The following is a 19,907-nucleotide window of genomic DNA, read 5'->3' as shown; positions in this document are numbered from 1 at the left end:
TCGCGCTCAGTGTGAGAGAGCGTCCAGGGAACAGTCCGCGAGACGGCGCTAATGAGCGAGCCCGAGCTCGAGCCGCCCGCAGCGGCAGAGAAGAAGAAGGCGGCGGCGCTGCAGCGGAAGAAGGGCACAGCGATGGCGGCGTCCATCAGACTCGGGCGGAGGGCCGTTTTCATTGCTCTGAGAGCCATAAAACCCTATAAGCTGACAGTTCAAAACAGACTAATAATTCAGGATAAACGCCAGTGGACCGCAGGCTGGACTGGAAGCGGCTTCAGACACTTGTTTCAGTCGCCGTCAGTATGTGGTGAGTGTTTTTCTGGCAGGTCAGCAGAAGGGCAAGACTCTTATTTATTTATTATAGCACAGTTTACATCATAATTTACATCACTCACTCACTCGCTCTCACACACACTCACTCACTCACTCACACACGCTCACTCACTCACTCAAACACGCTCGCTCACTCACACACACTCACACAAACACGCTCGCTCTCTCGCTCACTCACACTCACTCGCACACTCACTCACTCACTCAAACACGCTCGCTCACTCACACTCACTCACACACACACTCGCTCGCTCGCTCACACACGCTCGCTCACTCGCTCACACACGCTCGCTCACTCGCTCACTCACTCAAACACGCTCACTCACTCACTCACTCAAACACGCTCACTCACTCACTCAAACACGCTCACTCACTCAAACACGCTCACTCACGCTCACTCACTCAAACACGCTCGCTCACTCACTCACTCACTCAAACACGCACACACACTCACTCACTCACTCACTCACTCACTCACACTCTCACTCACTCTCACTCTCTCTCTCACACACACCCACTCAATCACTCACTCTCTCACGCACACACACACACACTCAATCACTCACTCACTCTCACGACACACACACACTCTCTCACTCACACACACACTCGCTCGCTCGCTCACACACGCTCGCTCACTCGCTCACACACGCTCGCTCACTCGCTCACACACGCTCGCTCACTCGCTCACTCACTCAAACACGCTCACTCACTCACTCACTCAAACACGCTCGCTCACTCACACACTCACTCACTCAAACACACTCACTCACACAAACACGCTCGGTCACTCACTCACACACACACTCACACAAACACGCTCACTCACTCACACTCGCACACACACTCGCTCGCTCACTCGCTCACTCACTCGCTCACTCACTCAAACAAACACGCTCACTCACTCACTCAAACAAACACGCTCACTCAAACACGCTCACTCACTCACACACTCGCTCACACGCTCGCTCACTCACTCACACGCTCGCTCACTCACACACACTCACTCAAACACGCTCACTCACACACACAAACACGCTCTGTCACTCACTCAAACACGCTCGCTCGCTCACTCACTCACTAAACACGCTCACTCACTCAAACACGCTCACTCACTCAAACACGCTCACTCACTCAAACACGCTCACTCACTCAAACACGCTCACTCACTCAAACACGCTCACTCACTCAAACACGCTCACTCACTCAAACACGCTCACTCACTCAAACACGCTCACTCACTCAAACACGCTCACTCACTCAAACACGCTCACTCACTCAAACACGCTCACTCACTCAAACACGCTCACTCACTCAAACACGCTCGCTCACACAAACACGCTCGCTCACTCACACGCTCACTCAAACACGCTCGCTCACACAAACACGCTCGCTCGCTCACTCAAACACGCTCACTCACACAAACACGCTCGCTCACTCACACACACTCACTCAAACACGCTCACTCACACACTCACTCACTCACACACACAAACACGCTCTGTCACTCACACACACTCGCTCGCTTGCTCACACACACTCGCTCACTCACTCACACACACTCGCTCACTCACTCACACACACTCGCTCACTCACTCACACACACTCGCTCACTCACTCACTCACTCAAACAAACACGCTCGCTCACTCACACACTCGCTCGCTCGCTCGCTCGCTCGCTCGCTCACACACTCGCTCGCTCACTCACACACTCGCTCACTCACACACACTCGCTCGCTCACTCACACACACTCGCTCGCTCACTCACACACTCGCTCGCTCACTCACACACACTCGCTCACTCACTCACACACACTCGCTCACTCACTCACACACTCACACAAACACGCTCGCTCACTCACTCACTCACTCACACAAACTCACTCACACAAACACGCTCGCTCACTCAAACACGCTCACTCAAACACGCTCACTCAAACACGCTCACTCAAACACGCTCACTCAAACACGCTCACTCAAACACGCTCACTCACACACGCTCACTCACACACACAAACACACTCTGTCACTCACTCAAGCTCACTCACTCACTCACTCTCACACACTCACACAGTATTTTCACTATGGCATCCTCCATGTTAGCATTGTCCCTTGACCAGTATGTTTTATTGTATTTTTAAAATTTGTTTGTTTTGCCGTCTGCCCAGGACTGTGACAGAAGAAACACTGTACTGACCAATCAGCATCCAGAATCAGCACTGTCCATTTTTATCATTTGTGTGTATGTATATGTATGTTTTTTTTTAATGCGATCCTCCAGAATGCCACACACCTCCTGTCCATGCGTCTGGATTCGATGCATGTCTGATGTAGTTTGTGTGTCCAGCAGGGGTCGCTCCTCTGGAGGTGCAGATGCCAGCGCTCTCGCCCACCATGGAGGAGGGAAACATTGTCAAATGGCTGAAGAAAGAAGGTTAGTCATTTCTCGCAAATACATCGATGAGAAGGCATGCCAGGGTTTCTGCAGAGTTTTTAAAATCAAGTTGAACACTTTTTAAGACCAGCACAAATGAACATTAATAATTGGTCGATCTATATTGGATTTTGGGCTTCAAATGTATAAATAAGCCTGAAATACACAAGGACTCTTATTTTGAAATGCCTATGTTTACTGCTTCCAGCTGCACATTAAAATATATGAGGGAGATAAAGGGCCCATGTAGATGCTCACACTTGTGGTCTTTGCTTTTGACCACTTGTCTACGTTCATGATGTATTTATTGTGTTTGGTTCAAGTGCACGAGTGTGTGGACCTTTTCATTACCCGATGGGACACACTTGTAGTGTTTTGATTTTCAATACTTTGCATTTTAAAATAAACTTCTAAATGTCTGTTCAGTAGTCCCTATAACAGACAGCACAATTTAGTAATTCTGGTGCTTCTAATTCCATGATAAAAAGCAGCTGCAAATGTTGTACAAAATAAACATTTTCATCTTTGCACCAAATAGAATGTGTAACACTTTGTTTTACTACCAAATTATACTGTATGTAATATCTAATTAGGGCTGGGTATCGTTCAAAAATGTTTATATCGATACCAATACATTACACATTACCTCAAAAAACGCTCTCAAGTGGCAAAGATCGCAAGTGTGAGTATTAGGACGAGCCAAAAACATGCACTCCTACAGCAGTGTACAACATTTGCAGCTGCTTTTTATCACTGAATTAGAAGCAGCACAATTACTAAATTGCACATAGGCGGTGATTTCGGACACAGGGCAGGATAGGGGTTATGTGCAACAGACTTCCGTATTCTGTTAACCGGGCCTCGTCACTTCCGGTTCAAGCGCTTTGCATATGCTTGGTTAAATATGAAGCAGTTTTACTCAAGATGCCTTCAAAGATTATCATAACCAGTGTCCATCACATATGCAGACTGATATCTAAAAGTTTTGTATTTTTATTCTTTTCACTAACATTTAGATATAACAATTAAATAAAACGTCAACAATAAAAACAGCTAGCTAGTTTAACTGATCATCTTAAAATGTCCATAGATATCGCTGTTATTTATAAGGGCTGTTAGCACGTTCCCCGACAAGCGGAAGCGATGAGACCTGTTTTCCGGGTTTGGTCAGGTGACGCTCAGCATACACTCTATTAAGAACCGCTGGTCTAGAGACATCAGCTGCTGTTACCAGGTGCATACAAACTGATCTCTGCAAGGAAAAAAACAGCACTAGTTAAAAAAGGTTACAAAAGGAACATTTAAAAATCATATGTACTTGAAGGTACCAAAATAAAAATATAAAATTTTTAAAAAGTGGACATTTTACAAAAAGTGTAATCTTCCTACAAAGGCTGGTCAGTGGTGTAACTGTTGGATAAATGTGAACAGAGGGTCTGCAGGAGCTGAAAAATGCATAATATGAGCAAAATAACTCTTAACAGCTCTAATGCTGGTCTGACTGAATCTGTGTGTGTCTGTCTGCGCGTGTCTGTGTGTCAAGTCAAGTCACCTTTATTTATATAGCGCTTTTAACAATACATATTGTGTCAAAGCAACTGTACAACATTAATTAGGAAAATAGTGTCAATAATGCAAAATGACAATAGTAAACACTCAATTTTTCAGTTAAAGGCAGTTCATCATTGAATTCAGTGATGTCATCATCCAGCTCAGTTCAGTTTAAATAGTTTCTGTGCAATCAAGTCGACGATATCGCTGGAAATTAAGTGTCTAAGCAAGCCAGAGGAACCAAAACTCCATCGGTGACAGAATGGAGAAAAAACCTTGGGAGAAACCAGGCTCAGTTGGGGGCCAGTTCTCCTCTGGCCAGACAAAACCAGCAGTTCAATTTCAGGCTGCAGCAAAGTCACATTGTGCAGAGGACTCATCTGGTTCCTGTGGTCTTGTCCCGGTGGTCGTCTGAGACAAGGTCTTTACAGGGGATCTGTATCTGGGGCTCATCTAGTTGTCCTGGTCTCCGCTGTCTTTCAGGGCTGTAGAAGTCCTCTCTAGGTGCTGATCCACCATCTGGGCTGGATGCGTACTGGATCCGGGTGACTGCAGTGACCATCTGATCTGGATACAGACTGGATCTGGTGGCTGCGGTGACCTCAGAATAAGAGAGAAACAGACTAATATTAGCGTAGATGCCATTCTTCTAACGATGTAGCAAGTACATCGGGTGTTATGAGAAGTGTTCCCGGTTCCGGTTGTCCTAATTAATTCAGCCTAAAAATCCTTTAATGGATTTGAATTATAGAAATGTGGTAGTGTATTATGTGTAAGCCAGGTTTAAAGAGATGGGTCTTTAATCTAGATTTAAACTGACAGAGTGTGTCTGCCTCCCGTGTCTGTGTGTGTGTGAGCAGGTGATGAAGTGGCTGCTGGTGACGCTCTCTGTGAGATTGAGACTGATAAAGCTGTGGTGGTCATGGAGTCCAATGAGGATGGAATCCTTGCTAAAATACTCGTAAGTGTGTTTATGACCGAGAGATATTGAATCGATACCGAAACTTTGACATTTTATATGAATAGATGACAGTAGAGCGTGTGAGATCTGAGACAGATAAACAAAACCTGTATGTATGGAAATAAAACAAAGAATATTTTGACTTTTGACCCCTTTTTTAATCTCTATTCACTGCTTTGCTCAACTCCCACAATAATACTAGATTTCCCCTTAAAAAAAAATCAATACTTGTCATCATTTATGATTTGATGTTAGGGAAACCTGTTTGGAGACCATTTGGTGATGCTAGTGGGCACAGATATTATCACACACCTCTGCTTTAAAATGACACAATTTGCATATTAATGTTGCCCTTTAATTATACACATACGTGACTTAACTGCAACTGAGCCAGTAAAAAAGAGAGCTCATTCCTGTGTTTGTCTCAGGTGCAGGAGGGCAGTCGAGGTGTGCGTTTGGGAACTCTCATAGCACTGATGGTCAGTGAAGGTGAAGACTGGACACGGGTGGAGATTCCAGCGCTGGAGGCCGTAACACTCACCACAGCTCCGCCCACTGCTGCTGACCCCGCCCCTCCTCTGACCACCACACCTTCAGCACCCAAACAGTCCGTATCTGCAAACAGATGTTGTTTGTAAATGTTTTTATATACAGAATACCCCCTCTGGACATAAAGATATATTATATTTTAATGGTCACAATTACGGTTTAAGACAAAATTGCAATTTATTAAACATGCTTAAAAAAATGTCATCAATATCTGAAAAATTAGTAAATTAGGTGATTTTGCTTGAAAGAAGGGTTGCACAAATGAGTGCAGCCTCGATTCAATTCAACAAACGTGCAACATACTAGTGCACAGTATGTCCCCCAACGTGACCCTTTTTGGCACTGAGTTCACATGACGCGTGAAATACTTGTCCACCGAAGAATTTTCACCTCGTCTCGTGTCCAACAACACGTGGAGAGGGAGATTTCTGTTCCAAGCTCTTGTTACATGTGTGAATTTATTTTACATTTTGGATGCTTGGATGCAGAATGATAGTCTTTGTCTCATGAGAAGAGTGTGGACTCCTAGAAGTCTTCATTCTGTTAATATGGGCTTTGTCTTGTGCTGTGGCTGCAGCAGCTGCTTCCTGTGTGTAGGACGGCCATGCGTTTCAGCTGCTGCAGTCACTCTTCTCAGCTTTTGCCAGCTCGGAGATGCTTGCTCTGCATTTCTCCTGCTCTGTTCTTAGCAAAAATCACACATTTATGCTGTGTAATGTATGTGTCAAAAGCCGTTTAGGTTTGAAATGATTAAATTAATTAAATGAAGATTATTGTCAAATGTCAGAAGTTAATGTGAGTAACTAGACATGTGGTGACTCTCTCAGGTATGAAGGTGGAGGTCCAGTAACTAATTCAGATATTAGTTCGGATATCTCGCCCTCTATCACACACAGCAATAATTTAAATAAATCACAGAGCATGACATATTTAAATGTCAAAATTAGAATAGGAGGGCAAACATGCAAGCATAAAATGTTGTAATGGACTGGATCATAAATACAGTCACTCAAGTAACGTCCATGTGTGCATGTGTATTAAACACTCTTCTGCAGCTGCTTTTATGATTCAGTCATGAAGCTCAGGGAAACACTTGGTCACGCACAAACATCTTGTACAGTAGCATTTTCATTGTGGCTTGGCAATCACAAAAGTTTGCTTTGTATTGTGTGTGGCATTGATATCAGTGTGTTCTTATGTGATTTTGGACAGATTGCGCTTGAGTCCAGCTGCGAGACACATTTTGGACACTCATGGTTTGGATCCTCATCTGGCAAAAGCTACAGGTCCACGCGGCCTCATCACTAAAGAGTGAGTCATGCACGCACACACACACACACAGGTTTGTTTTTGTGAATTGTGGGGACATTCCATAGGTTTAATGGTTTTTATACTGTACAAACTGTATTTTCTATCTCCCTACACCTAAACTTACCACTTACAGGAAACTTTGAGCACTTTTATTTTCTCAAAAAAACTCCCTCTATGATTTATAAGCGTTTTGAAATATGGGGACATGGGGCAATGTCCTCATAAGTCATCTTCTCCTTGTAATACCTGTCATACCCATGTTAGTATACAAATTTGTGTCCTCATGTCACAAACACACGCACACACAGCTGTGCAGGTTTCGTATTATATATATATATGTGTATGTATATTTATGTATATGTATATGTATGTGTGTATATATATATATGTATGTATACGTGTGTGTGTATATGTGTGTATATATATGTGTATATATATGTGTGTGTGTGTGCACAATACAATTTTCATGTAGTGTTCCAGTAAATCTATTTTTAGTTTGATGATCTTTCAAAATGGAGGGTGTTAGACACACACGCACAGAGAGAATCCCACTGAGCAGGCTCATTACTAACACAAGTTACCATGGCAATGCAGCCTCCTCTTTCTGGGTGTCCATAGGAACAAAGAAACTGACACCTATTAATACCTCAAATCCACTGAAGATCTGAGGATGACAGTTCAGCTGCGAGAAAGAGAGAGACACAATATGCATTTCTATTAGATTATCCAGAGATTATGTAGGTTATATTATAGGGGTGATATCATCATCATCATCATTATTATATATACATTTTCTCCATGAAAATTTGATTGGTCTGTTAGCCTATATCATCAGCCTAGGTTTCTTGTGCCAAATATATTTAAAATAGATATTTATGACCACTTTTACCAAATCTCTGGCACTTAAAAACACCTAAAGGCTAAGCAGATCATAGAGACGGTAGTGCTAATGGTTCTACATTCGCATTAGGCTTAAAGAGTTTTTGAAACACAGTCCAGGCTGTTTTTCACAGATCTGACTTTAATTTAAATGATCTCTGTTATGAGGATCTCCTAGCACATGATAGAAGCACTCATACTGAAGCGTTAAAGGGTTAGTTCACCCAAAAATGAAAATTGGCTTGTGTTTTACTCACCCTCGAAGCATCCTAGGTGTATATGACGGCCTTCTTTCAGACGAATCCAGTCAGAGTTATATTAAAAATTGTCCTGGCTATTCCAAGGTCTATCATTGCAGTCAGCGGGTGTTGCAGTTGAACAGTCCACAAGTCGTCAAATAAAGCGCTCGCATTCATTATAAAACGTGCAGCAGATGGCTCCGGGGGATGAATAAAGGCCAGGGCTTGACGCTTACTTTTTTCAGAAGGAGCACATGTGCTCCTAAGTTGAAAAATGTAGTAGCACATTAAAGAATTTTAAAGTCGCAATGAAAATGTACTAAATGTGTTTTTATCTAATAAAGGGATACGAGGAGACCTTTAAAAGCAAAATGATTTTATTTATTTGAAAACAATAAGTACACTAGGTTCTCTTTTAATTATTTCAACAGCTGTCTCTTTAAACAGTATTTAATATTTTTTTTTTATTTAAACTGTATGATCTGACTGAACATCTGTAATAAAGTAGTTCTTGGTTCTAAATTCTTAGTCTACTTGTTCCATTTAGACAGAAAGGATATCACGGGCCCAGCAGCTTTTGTAAGCAGGATGTCTTGCCCGCTTTGAGCTTAGCCAGCGGTCCACAGCAGGACTGGGATCAAATTGCTCTAATGAAGGCCCCTCTAAACTGATCCGCATCAAGTCTTCTGTTGTGGACACTCCAAGGCAGCTTCTTGTTGAATTCTTGATGCGGTTTTGGGCAGAAAAACCTCTTTCACACTGGGCAGCAGAAATAGGGAGCACCAGCATGATCTGCACCAACTCTAGTATGTTCTATGGGAGATGACAACATTTTAAATTAATTAAATAAAAATAAAAAATAGAAGTTGTGTCTGGACAATTTTGGACTGCTCTGCCTTACTTTGTAGTATTGCTTGTAGGGGTCCTTTGTCATCAGCATCTCCCATAAGCCAGAGTAGGTTTTGTCCCTGAAGTTCTGGCTCACTAGGATTTAGAGCCCTTGCCATTCATCCTGGCAGGGCTTGACGCTTACTTTTTTCAGAAGGAGCACATCAAAGAATTTTAGGGTCGCAAAGAAAATTTACTAAATGTGTTTTTACCTAATAAAGGGATACGAGGAGCCCTTTAAAAGCAAAGTGATTTATTTATTTGAAAACAATAAGTACACTAGGTTCTCTTTTAATTATTTCAACAGCTGTCTCTTTAAACAGTATTTAATATTTTTTTTTTATTTAAACTGTATGATCTGACTGAACATCTGTAATAAAGTAGTTCTTGGTTCTAAATTCTTAGTCTACTTGTTCCATTTAGACAGAAAGGATATCACGGGCCCAGCAGCTTTTGTAAGCAGGATGTCTTGCCCGCTTTGAGCTTAGCCAGCGGTCCACAGCAGGACTGGGATCAAATTGCTCTAATGAAGGCCCCTCTAAACTGATCCGCATCAAGTCTTCTGTTGTGGACACTCCAAGGCAGCTTCTTGTTGAATTCTTGATGCGGTTTTGGGCAGAAAAACCTCTTTCACACTGGGCAGCAGAAATAGGGAGCACCAGCATGATCTGCACCAACTCTAGTATGTTCTATGGGAGATGACAACATTTTAAATTAATTATATATAAAAAATAGAAGTTGTGTCTGGACAATTTTGGACTGCTCTGCCTTACTTTGTAGTATTGCTTGTAGGGGTCCTTTGTCATCAGCATCTCCCGTAAGCCAGAGTAGGTTTTGTCCCTGAAGTTCTGGCTCACTAGGATTTTGAGCCCTTGCCATTCATCCTGGATTGTAGCAATTTTGCACCCTGCTCTGAAACACAGAACAGAGCAATTTGACTTTGCACATATGCAACAGGTGTCTCAAATGGCAAAGCTGTGCCTTATCAAATTAATTCTTACTCTGTTAAAGGCTTTTCAAAGTGCTTCACCAGGTCTGCTATGCTGTCATCTCCAAAGGTAAGTAGGTTAGCTTGTTCCTCTGGCCACGTGTCAGGGTTGAGCACTCTGAAAGAATCCAGTATGGTCTGGATCCCCTCATTCTTCACCAAACCACCAAACCTTGCTTTGATGGCATCCACACCGATGCTGATGGCAGCTTCTATGTGCCGCTTCAGCTGTGGATGTTTGAGGCATGTGACATTCCCTTTCAGTTTCATTGTGATATTAAATTTATTCAGAATTGTGCAGGGCTGCATTTCTCAAAAGCACTGTTGGCTAACTATGGTCACAATTTCCATTGAATTGTATTGAGCTGTGTTGCCTAACTTTATTGTTTCTAATTTGATGAGAGAAACAATGTGACTACTTGTGAATACAAACCTGTGTGGCATGCAGTGGATTTGGGATTATATGGCTCCCTGCCTCGCTCTGCAGGTGGGCAATCACACCCCCACGTGTACCCATATTAACAGAGGCCCCATCTGCACCGAAAGACACATTTTCTTAGCCATCCTCCATTATCCTCCGGTTATCAAATGCAGCCTTGGTGGCATTCAGCACCCCTTGAAGAAAAACATTAAATAATCACATTGTGAAAAAAATATATAAAAAACTATTACTACAAATTACTATGGCTGCACAATTAATAGGAAACTAATAAATACTAATAAAATAATTTCATTCATAATTTCATGTTTGTGCTGCTAATAGGACTAACGACCATAATTCAACTGTGTACAATTGCATTTAAATGCAGAAATGAAACTGCAACATTATAGAGTTTGTTATGGTAGACAGATTAACATTAACCATATTAACATATGACAAGCAGTTGCACCCAAATAATCAGCCCTAGCAAACACTTTTATAACTTTTAAATGTTATACAAAAATAATCTAAAACAAGGAGAGAAACAGCTTTCTTACTAAGAGCATGTGAATGTTCAAGGCTCTGTTGTCCAACCAGAAGGTTTACTGGCTTTCCGTTCTCCAAGAGCCGCACATACACTATTTCACATTCCGTGTTCGAGGAATAATCGATGTAGCTGTCTCCGTCGATCAAAACGGACAGATAATGTGCTGCTCTCAACTTTTCTGCAAGGCTTCCTTTCATTGTGTCTGCAATTTGTCCAATCATTTCTGCACACCTTTTATCATTGTCATATGTTGAATTTGTCCACTCCGTTTTTCTTATGTAGGGTAATAAGCAGACCAAACTTCACAAAGGCTGTCTCTTCTTTAGCAGTATAATATGCAATATTAAATTTCATTTTCAGCTGTCGTCTTTTTTCTTCTTCAGAGAGCAGCACCTGCCTTCTTACAGCTGCCTGCATGGTTGCCGATCCTTTGTTCCCTTTCAATTCGGTCACTCTACATTGCTAAGGGAATTACCCTTTTCTCCAAATACTACTGAAGCCTTATTGAATCACGCCAGTGAAACTGGCCAATGGCGTTCAAGCGTGCGAAATATGAGGGGCTCCCACTCTATATAAAGCAGCGCTTGTACGTCATCTGTTCAGAATCTTTTTCTTCAGCCAACCTTCAACGAGAAGCAAGAAGCCTATCAACAAGACTACTCACCTTGATCTACACACTGCAGCGGACACGCATTCTCTTCCCCTGCTGTGTTCCGGTGAGCTTCGGAAACAAGGATGACTCGCGATTGCCTCTCCTGCGCAGAGCCAATCAAACTCTGATGGCCACAAGTCATGTGTCTTCTTGTGGGAATGCTTGAGGGGTCGGACTGCCCCCATTGCGAAGATATGAGCTCCGGACTCTCGAGCTCCATGTGGCTATCGTCCAAGGCGATGAACTCGCCCAACTAGCCCTGCAGCGCTCTTCCTCTGCATCCTCTTCGAGCCAAGGAGGAAAGTGCCACGAGCTTCTGATGAGGATCTGTCAGGGTTGGGTGACGAGCCCGCTCCGGCTCAGTGCCCACGCGCTCCTCATCCCCCTCCTGCAGGTCCCCTTCCAGTGCACTCCATAACCGCTGTTCTCCGCCCCTCCCCCATCGCTCAAGATGTGGTGTCCTTCGGTGCCATGGAGGATGCTGAGGATGAAGATGATGCCATTTCGGTGGCAGCGTCTGTGAGAGAGGAGTGGTCTAACAGCCCGCTAGATTACACCGTGCGCCTCACGGCAGCGACGCAGGGAACCTCCATCATAGTGATGTCGAGCTCCTTAGTGTCCTGTCCAAGGCAGTTGATGAGCTCTGTTTGGAATGGGCGTCTCCTGCCGAGCCGGCCAGAAGCCGTCTGGACGAGTGGTACCTCCAGTCTGATCGCGGCCGAAAGGACACCCTGCGGAGGCCCGGCCCCATTTTCCCCCGAGGTGCATGATGAGATAACGAAGTCGTGGAACTCGCCTCTCACCAGTCGATTGCACAACCCGGGATCCTCCCTCCTGTCTTCTGTGGATGGCGCTGACCAAGTGGGGTATCTTAAACTCCCTCCCGTGGAAGAAGCTGTCGCTACCCATCTCTGTCCTTCAGCCGCGGCGAACTGGAGCGTGAGAAACGCGTCTCTCCCCTCTAAACCTTGCCGCGCCACGGCAAACTTCGCCGGAAAGGCTTTCTCCACAGCGGGCCAAGCAGCGTCAGCACTGCACGTGATGGCAATCCTCCTGGTGTATCAGGCTAAGCTGTTCAAGTCTCTGGATGAGGACGGGCCGGACCCTGAAGTGTTCAAAGAGCTCAGACGCGCCATGGATCTGGCCCTCAGAGCGACAAAGGTGACAGCTCGAACGATTGGCCGCAACATGGGGAATCTTGTGGTGCTAGATCGTCACCTGTGGCTTACTCTGACCGAGTTAAAAGACTCGGAAAAAATGGCCTTTCTGGATGTTCCTGTGAATCCCTCAGGTCTCTTCGGAGCAGCGGTAGAGAAATTCACGGAGCGCTTTGTTGAAGTGCAGAAACAGTCGAAGGCTATTAGCCACTTCCTGTCAAAGCGCGCCGGCGCGAACCCTCTTGCACGTTCCCGCTCCTCCTCAGCGTAGCGCGTGGGAAGACCGCACACACCTCTTCTGCTGCTGTTCGCCGTGAACATGAGCCGGCGGTGAGGCCAAGACAGCCTTGGCCAAAGCGCCGTCATGGCTCGAAGTGCCAGAGACCCCGCCCTGACAGAGACGGCAGGCTACTGGCCCCGGAATCGTTCCTGATGCTGTCTCTCGGAGGAGGATATCTGCACCCAGCGCCGAAGATGAGCCACTGAAAAAGTCTGCTCGCTCCGCTGTGTTCACCCCGCCCGCCTGCCTGTTGTGGGCGGCGAGAGCAATTGTCGTGTTTGTGTTTTGACTGTTCCACTATGCAGTGCAATAAAGTCGAAAAACATACAAAACTCACTTCAATATCAAAGCAATTCAACTCCTCTCACTCCCATCTCTCCCATCACTCACTCTCACACTTGTGCGGTATAAAACTCCCCGCCCCCCAACAGCGAGTTATCCCTCACAGTGTGCAGTCCGCCTCGCCCGCTTTCACAGTTCACAGAAGTGTGGCAGGCACTTCCAGGGGTATCAGAGTGGGTTATGAAATCAATAAAGTACGGCTACATGCTTTAGTTCTTCCGCAGGCCGCCCGTTTCAACGGTGTGTTAATGTTTACTGTACGGGAGCAGAATGCCTCAGTTCTGCGAGAGGAAATACACAACCTCCTCGCAAAACGCGCTGTCGAGACAGTGCCCCTAGCAGACCACGAGAGCGGCTTCTACAGTCGCTATTTTCTGATACCAAAGATGGCGGACTCCACCCAATCTTGGACCTGAGACCGTGCTGAATCGCGCACTTTCAAAGCGCTCAGTCAAAATGATTATGCTGAGACAAGTCCTCTCACACATCAGACCGAGAGATTGTTTTATCTCTGTGGATTTAAAGGATGCTTATTTTCACATTCAAGTAGCCACAGGCGTTTCCTGAGATTTACATTCGAGGGGATAGCGTACCAATTCACAGTCCTACCCTTCGGTTTATCCCTGGCCACTTGTACATTTACGAAATGCATGGATGCCGCTCTCTCTCCTCTGAAGAGAGGAATGCGCATCCTGAACTATCTCGATGATTGGCTAGTCTTAGCCCAATCAGAGGGCGAGCTGCTCACCGACAAGCTCAGACTCCTTGCTCATCTTCAGAGCTTAGGGCTTACTGTGAATATGCAAAAGAGCATTCTGGAGCCAGAACATCTCCTTTTTAGGAGTGGAGCTGAATTCAATAAATATGCGAGCATGTCTGTCAGAGGAGCGCTCACAAAAACTGATCAGCTCTCTCGCAGTCTTCAAGTTAGGGCACTCCCCCCCGCTGAAATAATTTCAGAGGACGCTCGGCCAGATGGATGCCGCCTCGACAGTCTGCAAACTAGGGCTCCTACATATGCGACCGCTTCAGCTCTGGCTAAAGGGCCGGGTGCCACAGAGCGCATGGCGCACAGGCACCTTGCGCACCAAAGTAATGCGCGACTGCTGGGATTGGCGCAATATGACTGTATCGCCGGGGTGTTCTTATTGGCCAAGTGATCAGGAGGCAGACTGTTACAACAGATGCATCGAGCATGAGCTGGGAAGCCGTATGTGACGGTAGACCAGTCTTTGGGACGTGGTCAGAAACTGAGAAGTTTTGGCACATAAACTGTCTGGAGCTCTGTCCTGTACACCTAGCGCTCGAGTGCTTCCTCCCAGACATTCTCCACTGTCACGTTCTCATCAGGACGCACAGCATGACAGTGGTAGCGTTTATAGATCACCAAGGGGGCGTGAGCTCGCGGCTGCTGATGCGGCTGGCGAGAGACCTTCTTCTGTGGGCAGATTGACACCTCCTCTCCATCCGGGCAGTACATGTCCCCGGACGCCTGAATTATGGCGCGGCTTTACTTTCGAGGGGCGGGGTAATCCACGGGGAGTGGAGATTACATCCTTTGACAGTCAATATGATTTGAAGTGTATTTGGTAAGGCGGAGCTGGATGTCTTCGCATCAGCGGAGAACACTCACTGGCAGCTGTTTTATTCACTGACACACTCTCCCCTGAGAGTGGATGCACTAGCTCACAGCTTGCCGAAAGTATGCAAGTATGCTTTTCCTCCAGTGAAACTTCTGCCTTGCGTGCTTTGCAAAATCAGGGAGGAAAGGGAATCTGTTCTGTTAGTGGCACCAAAATGGCCCAATCAGCCATGGTTCCCAGAACTGGTGGAGATGCTAGAAGCCCTCCGTGGACTATCCCACTAAAGAGAGACCTCTTCTCTCAAGCACAGTTAACGATATAGCATCCAAATCCAGAGTCATTGAGCCTTCATGTCTGGCCGCTCGACAAAGCTTGCCAGTAACAGATGCACTTCCTCAGCGCGTGTTTAACACTATCGCTGAGGCTAGGGCTCCTTCCCCTAGACGTCTTTACACACCTAAATGAAGAGTTTTCACAAATTGGTGCGGGTCGTGGGGCTAAGACCCATTCAACTACCCAATACCAATAATTCTTGCCTTCATTCAAGAGCCAAAAAAAAATAAAAAATGCAGTTCGAGCCCATACATTCAGCGAGCTTGCGTACGCTCTCTCTCAAGACAGCACTCCTGTTCACGCTGGCCTCTGTTAAGCGAGTTGGGGACCTGCAGGCGCTGTCAGTTGACGACTCGTGTATTGAGGTCGGGCCAGGTGATTGCAGACTCAACTTAAAGCCTAGGAAGGGTTATGTGCCTAAAGTGCTTTCGACTCCATCTAAAGTGCAGGTCATAACACTATCTGCTTTCCGTCCCGAAACACTGGCCGGACCGGAGCCGCTTAATACCCTTTTGTTGTGCCCTGTACGTGCGGTGCGCATTTATATCGAGCGCTCTAGACAGTTCAGGCTCTCGGACCAGCTTTGGAGAGCTCACAAAAGGCCTGCCAAGCAAAGGCTGTCACACTTTTTTTTTTTGGCTTATCATGGCTCTAGCGGCGTGAAATGTCCTATAGGGGTTCGGGCCCACTTAACCTGCGGACTCAGGCAAATGGCATATCTATTCAGGACATTTGCATGGCGGCAGGCTGGTTGTCACCCAGCACTTTCGCGAGGTTTTATAACCTAGATGTGTTGTCGCTTGCCTCACATATGCTGTCAGTGCGAACAGCGCACACGCCTACTCAGCCTCAGTAATGATCTGAATCGCTTGCCTCAGTGGTTTCGACTAGGTCGTATACACCCCTGTATTGACGTACCACTAATTCAATGCTGTCCCTATCAGCTTATCACATTGTTATGATATTGTTTATCACGTCTTTTAGGACATGATCACCACTATACTCTGCTTATTTGAGCACCGGTACGGCTGCTGCATCATAACACAATTTCACTGAAAAACTAATCTATATGTGATGGCGCCGGAGACGCCGCCATTTCACATTCTCTGTTTCACCGGCGTTAACTCCGCCCCTGGTGTGATGCGGCATCGTGTAGTTGCCGCGCCCCCTTGACTTTTACATGGTTTCGACTAGGTCCTGTAGACCTGAGCTGTTTAACAAGAGCGCCAATATAATTGCCGCTCTCATTACGGTTCCGTATGTGAAACTAGACATACTTAGTCGTGCCAGGCTCCATCGCTGTGACACGGCGGGATTTTATAAGGGCAACACCCGCAGACTGCAATGATGATAAAGCTTGGAATAGCCAGGACAATTTTTATATAACTCCGACTGGATTCGTCTGAAAGAAGAAAGTCATAAACACCTAGGATGCTTCGGGGGTGAAAGCGAGTTGGGGACCTGCAGGCGCTGTCAGTTGACGACTCGTGTATTGAGGTCGGGCCAGGTGATTGCAGACTCAACTTAAAGCCTAGGAAGGGTTATGTGCCTAAAGTGCTTTCGACTCCATCTAAAGTGCAGGTCATAACACTATCTGCTTTCCGTCCCGAAACACTGGCCGGACCGGAGCCGCTTAATACCCTTTTGTTGTGCCCTGTACGTGCGGTGCGCATTTATATCGAGCGCTCTAGACAGTTCAGGCTCTCGGACCAGCTATTTGTATGCTTTGGAGAGCTCACAAAAGGCCTGCCAAGCAAAGGCTGTCACACTTTTTTTTTTGGCTTATCATGGCTCTAGCGGCGTGAAATGTCCTATAGGGGTTCGGGCCCACTTAACCTGCGGACTCAGGCAAATGGCATATCTATTCAGGACATTTGCATGGCGGCAGGCTGGTTGTCACCCAGCACTTTCGCGAGGTTTTATAACCTAGATGTGTTGTCGCTTGCCTCACATATGCTGTCAGTGCGAACAGCGCACACGCCTACTCAGCCTCAGTAATGATCTGAATCGCTTGCCTCAGTGGTTTCGACTAGGTCGTATACACCCCTGTATTGACGTACCACTAATTCAATGCTGTCCCTATCAGCTTATCACATTGTTATGATATTGTTTATCACGTCTTTTAGGACATGATCACCACTATACTCTGCTTATTTGAGCACCGGTACGGCTGCTGCATCATAACACAATTTCATTGAAATTAAACAAACTTCAACTAATCTATATGTGATGGCGCCGGAGACGCTGCCATTTCACATTCTCTGTTTCACCGGCGTTAACTCCGCCCCTGGTGTGATGCGGCATCGTGTAGTTGCCGCGCCCCCTTGACTTTTACATGGTTTCGACTAGGTCCTGTAGACCTGAGCTGTTTAACAAGAGCGCCAATATAATTGCCGCTCTCATTACGGTTCCGTATGTGAAACTAGACATACTTAGTCGTGCCAGGCTCCATCGCTGTGACACGGCGGGATTTTATAAGGGCAACACCCGCAGACTGCAATGATGATAAAGCTTGGAATAGCCAGGACAATTTTTATATAACTCCGACTGGATTCGTCTGAAAGAAGAAAGTCATAAACACCTAGGATGCTTCGGGGGTGAGTAAAACACAAGCCAGTTTTCATTTTTGGGTGAACTAACCCTTTCAGTCTCTGTTCAAAGCTGCTGTACACTCTAACATTCAGTCCAAATCCAATGTGCTGCTCTAATTGGCAGAATGAGATGGAAACGATCAGATTTAAAATGATCGTCAGAACAATATTGCACAATTTCATGTTTTTTAATGTAAAATATTTGAGTCATAAGGCTTTTATGGTAATTTGTTGATCACAATAAAAATATTTTTAATTGAATTTGAAGTGTTGATGTTAAATTATTTCTATTGATTTCATTGACCGAGGGAATCTTTTTCCTGCCATGACAACACTGTGTCTTTGTACCATAGTGTACCGCTGTGCATGTGAAGAGTAAAATTCTGAGCTGTGATTGGACTGCAGCAGAGGCGCTGATGAACTAATAAAAGACATTTCACTCACAGGAATGTTGTTACGCTGATCAGAGTAGTGGATGTGCGTTTGTTCCCGCTGATCATTCTTACATTAAAGCTTCTTTGTTATCAGTAGTTATTATAATTCTGTGATTTTACACTGTCCTGCTGTTTTGTTTTTAATGTGAATGCTGAAATTCAAATTGCAATGTTTATATAAGCCTTTTTTTTTGCACACATTCAATTTGCAGACTTCAATTTGCACACTGTATGGAAGAGAACATTTATTATAGTGATGAGATATAATAAATAAAATTAGACTTTTTTTTTTTTGTCCATTTAATCAAAGCAGTGATCGCCAGATTACTAGATTATCAGAGTAGTCATTAGTTGCAGCCCTGGTGAATTTACTTTTGAAACTCCTGTACATCTCACGTCAAAATGAAAGTGATGTCCTTTTCTTGATTTCTGTGCCTGATTGAATTCATTTGTTTTTTCAGAGATGCTCTGAAGCTGTTGAATCAGAGTGGTGAAAGGCTCTCGGCTCCTCCAGCAGCTGCGGTCGCTCCTCCTGCCCCGTTCTCCGTCTCTCCACCCATCGCCCCGAGCACTGGCCGCCCCACCTTCCCAGCCCTGTCTGTGCCCGGAAAACCTGGGATGCCGGTGAGCGGATGCTGTGTTTCATTTTATATGGTCATGCTGGAGGGGAAAAAAAATAAATTTTAAAGCACACAGTTCTCTAGAATAAACGGTGTTACAGCTTTGCTGTAAAATAAAATCTTTCAGTAAGTATCGTGGAGGGGCTGTGGCTTCAGGCCTCGGAGAGTTTATTCTAAATGAACTGTGCTGAAAATATGAGAAGGGGAAATAACATGTCGCTGTGGAATGACTGAGTTTTCAGGGCACGTTCACGGAGATCCCGGCCTCTAATGTGAGGAGAGTCATTGCACAGAGACTGACGCAGTCCAAGAGCACCATTCCTCATGCGTATGCTTCGGTCGACTGTGACCTTGGGCCCATCATGAAGCTCCGGAAACAGCTGGCCACGGGTGGGACACCTTCATCTACATCACGCTAGAAAATCATAATCCACACAGAACAGCAAGACAGATGATTGGTGTTAAACTGCCTGTGCTTTGAGGACAGTGAAGTTTATGTGCTGCTTTCCAATAATATGTCTGTGATGAGTGGATAATTCCTCAGGCCGCCCCACCTCCCTTTCCATCTATCTCTGTTCCCGAAAAACCTGGAATGCCAGTAAAAAAACAATTCCAGTTCCAATTACGTTTAAAAAAAAATAAGATGATTTAATAATAAATAAAAAAATTTAAAGGGGTCATATGATGCGATTTCAATTTTTTCTTTCTCTTTGGAGTGTTACAAGCTCTTGGTGCATAAAGAAGATCTGTAAAGTTGCAAAGACTAAAGTCTCAAATCCAAAGAGATATTCTCTTTATAAAAGTTAAGAGTCAGCCA

The 19,907-nt window shown here is 45.2% G+C and overlaps 1 protein-coding gene across 6 annotated transcripts in view; it reads left to right on the top strand.

Annotated features, from left to right (window-relative positions):
* The window catches only part of pdhx (pyruvate dehydrogenase complex component X), a 24,244-nt gene continuing 4,337 nt past the window's right edge, over positions 1-19,907 (top strand). For 2 of the 6 annotated variants that reach the window (XM_016252383.1, XM_016252384.1), the window contains exons 1-7: positions 1-304; positions 2,678-2,764; positions 5,176-5,276; positions 5,705-5,883; positions 7,038-7,136; positions 18,932-19,094; positions 19,333-19,480. In XM_016252383.1, the coding sequence (XP_016107869.1) occupies positions 52-304; positions 2,678-2,764; positions 5,176-5,276; positions 5,705-5,883; positions 7,038-7,136; positions 18,932-19,094; positions 19,333-19,480 (1,030 nt within the window). In that variant the 5' untranslated portion in view covers positions 1-51. Of the gene's footprint in view, positions 305-2,468; positions 2,573-2,677; positions 2,765-5,175; positions 5,277-5,704; positions 5,884-7,037; positions 7,137-18,931; positions 19,095-19,332; positions 19,481-19,907 lie in introns of those variants that run through there. The other 4 variants (XM_016252382.1, XM_016252381.1, XM_016252385.1 and 1 more) reach the window with 4 other exon arrangements.

This window comes from Sinocyclocheilus grahami, unplaced genomic scaffold (genome assembly GCF_001515645.1).
Source record: "Sinocyclocheilus grahami isolate Dianchi unplaced genomic scaffold, SAMN03320097.WGS_v1.1 scaffold1103.1, whole genome shotgun sequence".
Classification (NCBI taxonomy): Eukaryota; Metazoa; Chordata; class Actinopteri; order Cypriniformes; family Cyprinidae; genus Sinocyclocheilus; species Sinocyclocheilus grahami.
Note: the sequence above shows the minus strand (reverse complement) of the source record. Positions and strands in the feature narration are given on the sequence as shown.